This window comes from Festucalex cinctus, chromosome 16 (assembly GCF_051991245.1).
Source record: "Festucalex cinctus isolate MCC-2025b chromosome 16, RoL_Fcin_1.0, whole genome shotgun sequence".
In the NCBI taxonomy this organism is placed as follows: Eukaryota; Metazoa; Chordata; class Actinopteri; order Syngnathiformes; family Syngnathidae; genus Festucalex; species Festucalex cinctus.
In genome coordinates, this window is record NC_135426.1 from 24,267,884 (window position 1) to 24,281,388 (window position 13,505).

General features: G+C 45.9%; 2 protein-coding genes, 1 long non-coding RNA gene and 1 other non-coding gene across 4 annotated transcripts; 1 reads left to right on the top strand and 3 right to left on the bottom strand.

The window, feature by feature from the left end:
* Nucleotides 1-1,546: 1,546 nt before the first annotated feature.
* dtx4a (deltex 4, E3 ubiquitin ligase a) lies at nt 1,547-9,751 on the bottom strand. The gene is made up of 8 exons (XM_077500263.1): nt 9,045-9,751; nt 6,804-7,848; nt 4,929-4,990; nt 3,757-3,918; nt 3,603-3,664; nt 3,213-3,533; nt 3,022-3,111; nt 1,547-1,851 (listed from the first exon to the last, which is right to left on the bottom strand). The coding sequence occupies exons 1-8, from the start codon at nt 9,250-9,252 to the stop codon at nt 1,621-1,623; spliced, it is 2,181 nt and encodes a 726-aa protein (XP_077356389.1). The 5' UTR covers nt 9,253-9,751; the 3' UTR covers nt 1,547-1,620.
* LOC144003736 (uncharacterized) lies at nt 5,764-13,387 on the top strand. The gene is made up of 3 exons (XR_013279048.1): nt 5,764-7,898; nt 8,004-8,073; nt 8,198-13,387. It is a non-coding gene; the product is annotated as an uncharacterized LOC144003736 (long non-coding RNA).
* On the bottom strand, nt 9,732-9,803 carry trnaa-cgc (transfer RNA alanine (anticodon CGC)). Its single transcript has one exon. It is a non-coding gene; the product is annotated as a tRNA-Ala (tRNA).
* Nucleotides 10,348-12,871, bottom strand: LOC144003735 (uncharacterized). The gene is made up of 2 exons (XM_077500264.1): nt 12,775-12,871; nt 10,348-11,160 (listed from the first exon to the last, which is right to left on the bottom strand). Exon 2 carries the CDS (start codon nt 11,156-11,158, stop codon nt 10,673-10,675), a length of 486 nt encoding a protein of 161 aa, XP_077356390.1. The 5' UTR covers nt 11,159-11,160; nt 12,775-12,871; the 3' UTR covers nt 10,348-10,672.
* Nucleotides 13,388-13,505: the final 118 nt, after the last annotated feature.

Consider the following 13,505-nt stretch of genomic DNA (forward strand, 5'->3'; position numbering starts at 1 on the left):
TTATGGTTGGGTTTTTTTTTAAATGCTTTTACAGCAAATTCAGTTCATTATATTTGTATTTGAGTATTCTGTTCATTTTATTAGTTACATTTATTAACTAAATCTTCCCAATGCAAATTTAAAATAAAAGTAAATATTTCTAAAATAAAAGCGGCTCTGCTTTAAAATAACACAAATGGAGGAAAAACAAACAAACTTTTAATTCAAATTTGTGCACATATATAACACATACATACAAGGTGCAAACATCCACACATAAAATATAAATGCTTTTAATAGTAACATACCATTTTCATTGCAAAAATGACCGTAACGTAACAATGATGCATCAACAACTTTAACATCTGTACCTAAATAATATGCAAATAAATACATTTTAAAAAGTCAATGCAAAATCCAAATACAAACACATTAAAGCTGATCGTTCGTTTTACAATATTGTCAGAAGTGACGTGAACAGAATGGAATGCAGTTGATCAAAAGGAACTCTAGAGGTCAGCAAATGTCCATGCTCAAATCAAGTTGCCGGAGTGGCACTTAACATTCTTGACATGACGTCTCACAGTATGAAGTAATTGAACACTGACTGACTTGTACTGGATGTGCACAGTGGTGTCAAAAAACGCAATATCGCAGGTCATGCAGCCGATCACGGTTAATGTTTGTCACTGTGCCTTTAAGACGGGGGTGGGGGAGTCCTCAGAGCACCGTCGCGAATGCATGGGAAAATATTGTCTCAAAATGTTCATAAGTAACATGATAAACAAAAAAAACGATTTGTGGTGGACTCAAAAGATTGTTCAAAGCAAAACATTTTTAAAATATTTTGTTTTTCGGTGACGTGACATCACTGTTTTTGAAACTGAAACGGATGAAAACGGAAAATTACAATTTTCCTGGTAAAAAGTGAAGCATTTGTAAAAATGCAATGGCAAAAAAATAATTAACTGGAGGCAAAAAATGTCTTCATGTTAAGCAAACCTTCGAGTACGGACTTTCAATGTTACTATTTTTTTTGTACAGTTCGTTTACACGTGATGGAAGGAGAAAGATGTTTTGTTGGCTATTTTACATGACATCATCCTTTTGGAGCCTGAAGGCAACCAGTTTTTACCAGTTTCCGGGTCAACCCGTCGGTCAGTAATGAAGCAGACATTCAAAGTACCACTTTTGAGGCAATGATAACTAACACATGACGGATTACTTAAAAAAAAAAAGTCTGTTATTTTACATGACATCAGCATTTTTCAGCCTAAAAACACTTTCAAACGGTAAACGACTGTTGCTTTTTTTCCTGTTAGCCGTAAGAACGTCTGTGAAAACGCTAAGACAGATGCTAACTTTCAGCACGCGCTAGTAGGACAGATTAAAAATGTTGGTAGTTTTAAGTTGAATTTGTGCCTAAAACGCAAACAAAAGTACTTTTTTTTTCCATTCCAAAGCTATAAACGGAGGCTATGGGGCTCCTCTGAGGTTAGGCAGGCGGGCCAAATCAAAAGCTAGGTTTCCCCCCCCCCCCCCCCCCCACCCCCCCCCCACCCCTGCTTGAAGGTAAAAAAAAAAATCATGACCTCCCCCCCGAAGATGATTTTTCCCACATGATCCGTTTTCACGTTTGGCTCATTCTCCGGGAAGACATTCGTCCTCGCTGATGCCCTGAGCCTTGAGCTCCTCCAGAACGTTGTCCAGGTGGCCCAGGTCGGGGTAACCGTGGCCCGTCAGGTTGGAGCCGAACTCCGTCTTGTGGTGCACCTCGTTCCAGATGACCGTGTCCGACTCGCCGGTGGTGCTGGAGGTGCCCACGGAGAAGATGATGCGGCGGTCCCACGCCACCAGGAGCAGCCTCAGGACCTGAACAAGTAGGCCTGCCTTACACTTTCTGGAGTTGGATGCACTCATCAGTGCTGTGCAGTTTTAGTGAGGCTGCTGATTCTCAAAGTGTGCCATGTGGGCTCCCTCTAGTGGATGTTCATAAATTGGCTTCCACTTTGTAGAATAACGACCGTTTTGAGGCAAAACTAGTTTTGGTGGGGGTGAAAATTTGCAAAACTGTGCCCAATAACCTTTGGAGGAACATAGTTGTTGTTGTTTTTTATGCACAATAGCGAGTAGCAGTCCGCCAAAGTCCTGTTAAATGGCTCCAAACTGCCCCTAAATATTGTTGCCATTTTGCTCCTAAAATTTAAGACACCGCAACAATTTTTTTTTTTGCATCTAATCGCCCATGTGTGACCAGTAAATTTGCCAATTTATTTGTTCATGGGTTTTAGTTTCTTTATTGAATAATAATGAAATGAGAATTGCTAAGTAGAATGTGTGTTCGGTATTTAGGACCATAAAAAAAATATGCAAGAATTGGAAAAAACAAAACAAAACAATAAAGGGCACATAAATTATTATTATTAAAAACTAATTACTGTTAAATATTTACATTATTTGCAATACGTGAATACAGTATACTCTCACAATTCACGTCTGAACCATCCACACATAATTAAAATTATTTAAATGCTTAAGCTGAAGTTAAAAAAAATAAACTTATGTTCGGGGCAACACTACTTGCAAGTACTTCCTGACCCTTGGCAGTATGTTTTTGCACCCGCTGCTTGTCTGTAAATCATGCACAGCAAATACGGAGGAAACGGGCGTCCCTTAGAATAGACATCGAAGACCTTTTTTTGGGGGAGGAGTTCAATTTATTTTAATTAATGGAGGTCAATTATTTGCAAACCGGCTCGGTCCCTATCTCATGCGAATAGCGGGGGTTGACTGTATTTAAGTACATTTTTTATTTAACTTATGCAATGCATTTGAATGGCTAGAATGACTATTTACTTACTTCGATTAGAGAGCTATTTTTTTTAGGTGCTTCTTGGGTGTAAAAAGTGTGAAAACAACTGTTGTACATATTTTATGCTTGTGAATGTCTTCAAAAATGTTTGCAGTGTGTTTCAAGCGGACGGGTAGAACTACATATATGAAGAAAAACAAAACAATGATATGTTGTCGATCATCTGCTACCTTTCGTCCTTTATCGCTGTCCGGGAGGTAGCAGTGTCTCGGGAAGCCGCGGGCTGTGAAGGGTTTGCCGGGGTTTGGGTGTTCCAGGCCCTAAAGAGAGCAGCCGGTTCATGACCTCAACTAACAAAAACACATCGTGCGGAGCAATAACACACAAATCGAAATACATGGAGAGGTAGGAGAGACGTCACCTGAATGCCAGGAGGAATGTTGTAAATGATGCGGATGGTTTTGCAGTCGGGGTGTCCAGGCAGCGAGTGGGGGATGACGTGGTACTCCATCTTGCCGGGAGGCTGGTTGCCGGTTTTCACGCCGTATATGGTCTTGCAGGTGGGGCACTGCAGGCTGCCGTCCTTGTTGCCGTTGTTGTACATGGCCACCAGGCACTGCAGGTGGTACTGGTGGCCGCACTGCGCCAGGCGGCCCACCGACTCGGCGCGGGACATGCCGCCCACGCCGGGGCCCTTGTAGCCCGACGGTCCCGACAGGACCTCCATGCAGATGGTGCAGTCCTGCGCAGTTGCAAACTTTACACGTCAGTCACCTGCTTTTTTAAAATCACAACAATTTTAATAAATTACCTCTTCAGGGGGATTACGGACTTTTTGAAGGTATCTCTTCACCACCTCCTCAGGGGTCCTACCTATGACCAAAAAAAAAAAAAACAGAACGTGATGCGCTTTGATGCACTTTCTGAACATGTTTTTTTCTTTTGTCCTCTGTCTCTTTCCGAACCTTTGCGGGCCTGCTTCTTGGTGGTTTTGCGACAGCAGTGGCCCAGGCCCGGCACGGGTTTGATGTCGCTCTTGCTGACCGGCGGTGGATGGAGCACCAGCTTGGGAGGACGGGTCAGGCAGACAGGAAGTCCCGCCGCACTCATGAGGATGCCGGTAATCCCTGAAAAGGGAATATGCTAAACTTTGTGGCTTTTGCGATTTTTTTCATTATCACAATGCCGTACACATTTCAAATTGTATTTGGAAATCAACGTGTGTCCTTGCGCCAAAGATGTAAAAGAGTAGTAGACTGGCCTGCCAGCAGTCCAGACCTGTTCCCCATTGAGTAAGGGTCCTAGACTGTCCTGCCAGCAGGCCAGACCTGTTCCCCATTGAGTAAGGGTCCTAGACTGGCCTGCCAGCAGTCCAGACCTGTTCCCCATTGCGTAAGGGTCCTAGACTGTCCTGCCAGCAGGCCAGACCTGTTCCCCATTGAGTAAGGGTCCTAGACTGGCCGGCCAGCAGTCCAGACCTGTTCCCCATTGAGTAAGGGTCCTAGACTGTCCTGCCAGCAGGCCAGACCTGTTCCCCATTGAGTAAGGGTCCTAGACTGGCCTGCCAGCAGTCCAGACCTGTTCCCCATTGCGTAAGAGTCCTAGACTGTCCTGCCAGCAGTCCAGACCTATCACCCATCGAGTAAAAGACTACTGGACTGGCCTGCCAGCAGTCCAGACCTGTTCCCCATTGAGTAAGGGTCCTAGACTGTCCTGCCAGCAGGCCAGACCTGTTCCCCATTGAGTAAAAGACTACTAGACTGGCCTGCCAGCAGGCCAGACCGGTTCCCCATTGAGTAAGGGTCCTAGACTGGCCTGCCAGCAGTCCAGACCTGTTCCCCATTGCGTAAGAGTCCTAGACTGTCCTGCCAGCAGTCCAGACCTGTCACCCATCGAGTAAAAGACTACTAGACTGTCCTGCCAGCAGTCCAGACCTGTTCCCCATTGAGTAAGAGTCCTAGACTGTCCTGCCAGCAGGCCAGATCTGTCCCCCATCGAGTAAAAGACTAATAGACTGGCCTAGTAAAAGACTCCATAAATGTTTTTTTTTAGAGGGGAAAAAAGGTTGCAATGTCGTGATAGTCAAGTCTCAAAATGATCTTAACTATATAATAACTGCATCGCCGTATATGCTCACCAGCCAGGGCGGGGTGCACAGGGCTGGAGCCATTCAGGTTCTTCACGGGAACCGTCGGCACCCTGCACAAAAAGAAAAGAAGACACCCATCGATAAGTGGCAGGTCGGCGTTAAGGTGCTAAGATGTGAGCAGTCTGGTGTGAGCAGGTGGTGTGTTTCCACACAGCTGGCCGCGGCATATGTCATGTTCGACCTCGCGGCAGCAGGTTAAGGAGCTTTTGCACAGTCATGGACAAGAGAGAGGTTCAGAGGCGGCACTTTTTTTGCGGTTAAATGAAAAACAATTGAGGACAGTAGTCGGCCATCCCAGAGATTGACTGGGATGGGCGTGCACAAGGTGCATTATTAACAAAATATCGAGAGAACCAGAAAGCATTGATCGAGAGCATTCTTACGAGGTACGAGACCCCATGTGGTTTGTCGCCAACTGACTTCTCAAAGAACAAAATGTGCCATTTGTGTCAGCTTACAGCAAGCGTGCGTCCGAAGTACAAGTACATTAAAGTCGAGCATTCACAACTAATGCAAAAACATTATTTTCTGCGGAAACAAAAGAAAGAAACGCTCTACTCGATACTTACGGCCGGCCACTTTTGATGACGGTCATCTCCGGGAATATTTCAATAATCCAGATGGAGACAAAGAAAAAAAATGTTCCTGCTCCGACGGTCGTGTTGAGCGGCGACGTGACTTGTCGCACCTCGCCTCACTCTTTTATAGGGCTAATCCGTCGCTTCCCATCTGGTGACTTAACTCGGGTTGTAGGCCATTCAGTCGTCACATCATGGATTACCCGCGAGGCCATAAGGAAGCTCATTTGGCCGGCATAGCTCATCTTTCCCTCTGTAAACTTTCACCCAATTCGGCTAATCCGAAATTGGATTGTAGTATTTATAGTTCTAAAACTAAATCTTTTTTTTTTATATACCAAGAAAGAATGCTACTTTTTTTTCTTTAAAGAATTGAATTAATTTATTTACAATGTCACGCCCCATTTTTTTAATGCTATTTTTGCTCATCCTTAGTAAAAAAAATTTTTTTTTAAATATATCCAGATTTGGATGACAAGGTCAAACAAAATTATTCATTTTCGAGCAGGATAAAGTATCTTTCACTATTCCAGTTTAATAATGCAATCTTTCTTCAAATCTCCTCTCAAGGTACAGATAAATACTGTATCAGATAATAGGTTAGTTGACTTCCTATTCTGGTCAATGTGATTACACGCTCCCTGTGGCTGTCTTGGTTTGTTTACCAACAAGCACGGAGAAGCATGTCGGCAAGTCACGTTCTTCGGATTGCGGCTAATCTGCCGGCGCTTTAAGCTCGCTTCCATCTGGGAATAGGAAACTCTTGGACAGGAGCAACCCTTAAATGAAGTTCAACTTTGTTTTTGTTTTTCTTAATTGTGGAATATATACAGTAATATATCCATCTTCTTGACCACTTATTCCTCACAAGGGTCGCAGGGGGTGCTGGAGCCTATCCCAGATGGCTTCGGGCAGTAGGCGGGGTACACCCTGAACTGGCTGCCAGCCAATTGCAGGGCACACAGACGAACAACCATCCACGCTCACACGCACACCTACGGACAATTTGGAGCACCCAATTAACCTAATTTCGATTGCAGCATAACTGCTAACAAACCACGAGAGCAGCATAAGGTCATCAAAAGAACATCTCTTGTCCTTTGTGCTCTTGGCGAGATAATCAGTGAGCAACAGGTGGCGATCTCTGGATTTTGATCAGGAGGGCTCTTGATTTTCTAACGCGGGTGCCAGCAGGCTCACCCATCTGCCGGATGGACTCTCGCCTGACAACGGGACCGAGCGCGCAGCCGACGATCCTGACAAACGTGCAAACGCGTCTACTCACCCCGAGGCGATGAGGGCGCGGGACTGCGCCATGGCGAGACGCTGCAGCGCCGGTCGGCTCAGCCCCGCCAGGCCGGACCGCTGCGGCAGAGACGCGGACAGCGGCCCCAGGACGCGGGCGGAAGGTGAGGGCGCGCGGGCCGAGGCCGGAGGCGGGCCCGAAGCCGGAGTCGAACGGGGCGGCGAGGCGGAAGGGTGAGGCGGGGTGGCCAGCGAGGGCGGCGGCGGCGGGGGGAGCGACGGGGGCGGCGGCCGGCCCGAGTTGAGGGACAGGGCGGCGGTGGCCGAGCTGAGAAGGGACAGCGAGTGCGCGAAGCCGCCGCCGCCGACGACACCCGCGCTTCCCATACCCAGGCCGGGGCCGCCCGTCGCCCCGACGACGGACGTCCTGTGAGGGGACAGCGACCGTGAGATGGTTGGCAACCGTGGGAGGGTCAGTGACAAGGCCCCTCCGGGGGTCAGGTGACTGTTCAGTTTGGGACTGGGTGGTTTAGTCTGCGGCGGTCTCCGACCCAAAGTTTGCGCGCTGGACGCGGCGCCCACCTTGACGCTGAGCAGCAGCATGCACTGCTGGCAGGCACACGGCGCTCCCAAAGAGGTGACGGCTGAAGCGGGCAAGGCCCCGCTGGGGTACGCGCTCCCGTTACCTCCCCCTGCGCCGCCCATGCGGATTCCGGCGCCCCCTGCGGGAAGGTCCGCGGTTCCTCTGGCGTGAGGCGCGGACGCGAGTGCCCACGCGTGGTGGGATTTGGGCAGGGGCCCCGACACCAAGGGGTACGCCAAATCGGCGCGTCGCTGGATGCGGCGGCAGCGCTGCGTCTGCCCGTTGATCTGCGTCATGCTCCCGAAGTCGATGAGGTAGCAGAAACCCAGCGGCGCCAGGTCCAGCCAGGGCTGCTGGCGGTCTCGCGCCGCCTGGATGGCGATGCCCACCTCCGTGTCGTACGCCGTCCAGCTGCCCACGTCGTTCTCCCACTCCCACAGCCAGCCCTGGCCGGGCGCCGAAGTGGGCTCGTAAAAGCTGCGTCGGACCGCTCGAAGGGTGCCTGGGGAAGGGCAAAAGTGGATGTTTCGTCTCAGACTGATCCCACTTCAAGTACTCACTCATTGATTCACTCACCGATACCGAGTACTTCAGAAATGTAAAAATTCATTCAACGCAATGACAAAACATGGTGAACCAAACTTTCTTTTTATGCAGATGTCGATGCACCATTGTGTCAAACAGCTGCAGTATAGCGCCATCTACAGCCAAGGAGGATATAGTCAAGGTCAGATTTTCTTTGCCTTAAAGCAACACGAAGGAACTTTCAGTTTACGTTGATTATGGCGGCGCCATATGGACAAAAGCCAATGTTGATCCTTGACTGTCCTTTTTCTTTTTTGTCTCATCAGACAAAACTTTTCAGTTGTTTTGCAGTTTCTGCCAGGAAAGCAGTAATCGTGCATCAATCGACTCAACAATCCAATTGACTGGGGGAAGTGACGTATGCCGTAAAGCATTCAGCACGTTTGTATTTTTTTGTGTGGCAGTGTTCCTACCAACCATCCTCCTCAAAGTTGCTGATGCCAGTAAAAATGATACAGACCCCCTCAGGTCATGGCAAATGTACCATTCAACTAGTTTTAAGTTAATGTTTCATCAGAAGAGAAGTGAAAATATTTAAGGCTACTTTAAGGATCGGTGGTTGGTATTGGCAGCCTCCATCGGCACCCAATACATAAAAATAAGGCCAAAATTGACCCGATACGGTTCTCGAAAACAAACCCATAATATTTGCATCATCATTCCGCTATGGTGGCGTTTATATGAGGCATTTTGTAATCGTATCACAGCATAAATAGAAACAACGGCAGTGTGGAGCTGTTACCACATCACGTATCTGCGGTAAACTCGTAAGTCGGGTAAGTCGTATGATGCCAATGCACAACTGAAGGTGTAAAATGTGAAGGCTTTGATTTTGTTCCACTATTCGGCGTCCCTGCCGTTTACACAGAACACGGAAAAGCACCGGCTTTCGTGAAAGGGACTCGAATTACGTCCATCTTGAATAATCCCCCTGCCTGAATCAATTTGTTCCTCTGCCGGTTGATGCGTTTTTGACGCTCGAACGTTGTACGCCCACCGCGTCCCATTACTTTCGGACTAGTTGCACAAGTGCAAAAACAAGACGTCATTTCTTTTGCGCCACAACTAAGATGGAAGGCAGGATGCGACTCCGGAGCGGGCCGCTCAACTCACCCGTGTCCTGGCGGAACTGGTGCATGGACTGCAGGTCGATGATGTAGGGCGAGAGGCGAGAGTCCACCTGGCCGAGGACCACGCTAGCGCAGCGCGGCTCGCTCCGGATGACCGCCTCGATGTGGTGACACACCGCCGGGCTGTAGGGCCGCCAGCGGCCGTGCTCGTTCAGCCATTCCCACACGACCACGGCGGACGCCAGTAACATCCTACTCGGCGTCGTCCCGACACGTCGACGCCTCGACGGCAACGCGACTACCCACCAACGTCCATCTTGTTGCGTTGACGTTGCCTATGCGCGTTATTAGCGACATATTCGCCACCGATGCAAATCGTACCTGCCGTGTTTGTAGTTCCGGGTGGGCAGCAGCAACTGGTCGACCACCCTCCTCCCACCGCCCCCCGATATACCCATCAACCGTAAAAAAAAATAAAAAAAATGAAATGAAATAAATTCGAAATAACCAATGTTAGTAATTTCATCATTTCATTAAATGCGCATATGAGTCTCATGAAATCACATCAGTTCGATTAATCCTCCAAACGAAAGCCAATCAAAATGGAGATAAGATTCCCTTTAGCCAATCATAAAAGACCTCGATGAGCTGTATTGCTGTTTATATAAGGTTATTTTATGACGTTGGAAACAGTCATTTTCAAACTAGCTTTAAAAAAAATATATATCAGTGGAGATGCCGGGGATTGAACCCGGGACCTCATACATGCGAAGCATGCGCTCTACCACTGAGCTACATCCCCTGACGTAGACTCAATGACTTAAGTGTGTATTTATACAGAAATCAACTATCGATCAGAAATTGCTCAATCTTGTTACTTTCTCCTGTATATATTTATATTAGTTTAATGTGTCATACGATATGTCTATGACATGACACATGGTTTAATAGTAAGTAGGGAGGTTGTTTATCAATTTGTAGTCTGGTGTTTATGTATTATTCAAGTGACAATGAATGAGGGCAACTAATAGACTTCAGGCCACATTTTGTATCCTGATCTGTAGTCATTGAGGACTTTTGGAGCAAATACGTGAGTTCTACTTCTACCCCGCCTACTACCCAAAGCCGGCTGGGATAGGCTCCAGCACCCCACCCCCGCGACCTTTGTGAGGAACAAGCGGTTCAGAAAATGGATGGATGGACGTGAGTTCTAAAGCCTAATGAGGAACGAGGAAATCTATTTCAGGCATTTATTTAATTCAACTGCACCTGGCAGTGAATCGATTAGGAGAAAATACTTGATTTAAAAAGCTTATGTTGCTACAGAATGTGAAGGAAGCGAGTCATTTTCAGGCGTGGCACGCTGGCATTTATTTTCAAGTACATTCGCAGTTGACTCAAAGCATTTATTAGAGCAGGGACCACTATTTGAGGAATATTCCATTTCTTAGGTTAATCTGGACTTTTGGAGAAACGACCTTTTTTCTGAAACCTGTCGAGGTGTCTATTTAAGGTACATATGTCATTTATTTATTGAACTTCATCAATTTGAGGAAGTCTGGTCTGTCCAAGGTCAGCGTCCTCTTCCCAGATGTCTTCAGATCTCATGTGAAGGAGGTGCGCGTTTGAGGTGTGGCGTTTATTGGAGGGTGAAAGGAAAGTAGAAGTCGCTCATGTTGTGCGACTGGCGTCCTCCTCAGACCACATGACGCTCCCAGAGAAGTGATTCAAATTGACAAACACATCAGGCCCCGTCGAGGCCTCTTCCGTCTCACTCTCTCTCCTTGCCTTGACGCCCCACATTTGTGGCTTGCCATCTTCATCTTCACCTTCACCGGGCTGGCTGCCGCTGCTGCTGCTAAATCGACTACTACAGCGCCGCCCCTTTTGTCTGGGCTCCTCCTGAAAATCCCGCATTTCTTCCCCGTCGTCTTCGGGATTGCCGCGGGGCCACAATGGGACTCCCAGGCGAGTCCGCAGGGCAGCCGTCACCCTTCTCGCGCCGTCCCGGAGCCCTCCTTCCTTATAGACGACGTGCCGCAAGGTGTATTCGCCGTTGGTCTCCTTGTTCAACCTCTTGTACAGGACGACGAGCAATACGACCAGGCCGACCAAGACGAAAAAGAGCAAGACGATGGTCGTGGTGGAGTCAGCCATACCTGACGTAAAGATGGACAGACAACAGTCAAAGGTTTCTTGAAATTAGTTGGGCAACATAAAACACACACACAAAAAAAGAAACAATGCTGAATTCATCTTGTAAGTGTTGCGATTGAGGTGTAATGGTGGTGCAGGGAAACAAGATGGAGGCAGAGATGTAGTCAAATAAAGGGATTTAATGAAACAAAAACAAGGAGGTAAAAAAAAATCTGGCTAACAAGCAAAACATCCACAAAAAAACAAGCAAGGCAAAACATGTTGGAACTTAAAACTCTTTGACTGCCAGGCGTTATCAAAACAAAACAAAAAAATCCACTTTTGAGCATTTTAACTCATCTTTCAAGGCAAAAAGAATATTGTTTGCCTTTACTACATATACAATGCGGCTACGAAATGAAAGATCGCATTCCATTCATTGGAATTTTACTAATCATCATGAAACGTCTTTGGCAGTCAAAGAGTTAAAGGCAAAAAATGGGCAGCATAACGGGAGGAAACCACAATGACTCGACACAGACAAACGGGAGACAAGAGACTAAATACACACACTAATTGACACAAAGAGACACAGCTGGGCAAGACACAAGTGGCAGAGGGTTCTGATTGGTTGACACACCAGGAAGTCAGGCAAACACAAACGTAACAGAAACTTAAAGGAACATGATGACAAACTCAAAACCCGCTCAAAACTACAACCAACCCCAAACCATGACAGGAAGTTCACATTTTATCCTAGCGGCTAATCTCGTCTTCGGTCATCGCTTTCAACGCGCTTCTCCATCAGAAGCACTCGATGCGGAAAATGTGAAAATTGGGACAAACTTGCGTCCCCGCTGCATGTGCACTATTACGAGCCAACCACGTTTAATTAAAAAGTTGGACCTTTTTGCGCGAGGCGGCTTGAAATTGATCAAAAGCTTAAAGAGTGTTTCAGCGTGATTATTAGCTTCATGCAAACATATAAATGTCAACGACAACAATAGAGGCGAACGCATCCAAAATTTTGTGTTTCAAGGAATCACAATATTTTTGAATCATTTTTCAATGTACCGCTCCAGAATCACAAACTGTAGCACGTGTTTATTGCATTTCAAAGCAGTCCACGAAATGATTGAACTGTTCCGTTTTTGTTGGCTTTATCTGAACCTGCTCACATATTGGAAATTCACAGACATTTTCCAAGCTCATATCAGGTTTCCGGGCAGTACGGAATTACCAAAACTCATTTTTGGGCCACATATTTGAGAGTTGGTCCAAGCATAAACCACATCACTGTTCAAGTGTCACGCAGCGTGTTCGTACAGAGAAAAGGATAAATAGGCCTGCGTGCACAGGAAGTGGGCAGATAGCTTGCAGTTTTGCAGGTTTCCTGAAGCAATGACAATTGAGCGGCATCAGACAGCTTGCATGTATTGCACGGAAGACATTTTATTAGTCCAACAAGTAGAATAATAATAATAAAAAAATAAAAAACTTTATAAGTAGTAATAAGACAGCTAGCAACCGCGTGGTGCCAGTCTCAACAAAATTGTAATTACTGACAATTCAAAAGCATAATGCGAAAATTATAAATTAAAAAAAAACTCAGAAACGTGGCAAAAATAAATACGTACCCACGTTGAGCAAGTGGTTCGTTAGTTAAAAAGAAATCAAATAAAAAAATGTGGAGGCCCAGCAGACTTGACTTGTTTGGAGTCCAACGTGCTTGTGAGGGAGGCGGGAAAATGCGAGCTGATTTGAGGGGGGGCGGAGAAATAGCAAAATTCGATATTTATAGAAAGAGGAAGACGTTTCAAAAATAGTCGTTCAAACTGATACTGCAGTTTGGATGGTAAAAAATGAAAACTTATACCAAATATTGTCATTTTGAATTAGACTTACAATTTAAAAAAAGAATATTTGTCAGGAAGTGATATTATCAAGAAAGTTGACATAACATTTGAAAATATGTATTTAAAGGGATACTTCACTTATTTAGCCCATTATAGCAATAATAAGTGAAGTAAGTTGCAAAATGTGTTTTGAGAGGTACTAATTGAACCTGAAAAATAATGAAAATATCAAATTTATTATAGGCAAAAAATATTAATGTTTGACGACCAAAAATGGCTAAATAAGTAAAGTATCCCTTTAAGTTTTTTACTGTATCTTTAAAACTTTTAAGAGATTTATTTTTGTACAATTGACTCATTCACCCTGTTTTACTGGATTTGGACTGATTTTTGCAAGGCCCACAGAATATTGCGTTCTACTGCTATAAAAAATCTGTTTCCATTTTGCAGCAATTAGCATTAGAATATCGCTAAGTTTCATCATTATTCACAAATGTTGCTTGTTGCAACGT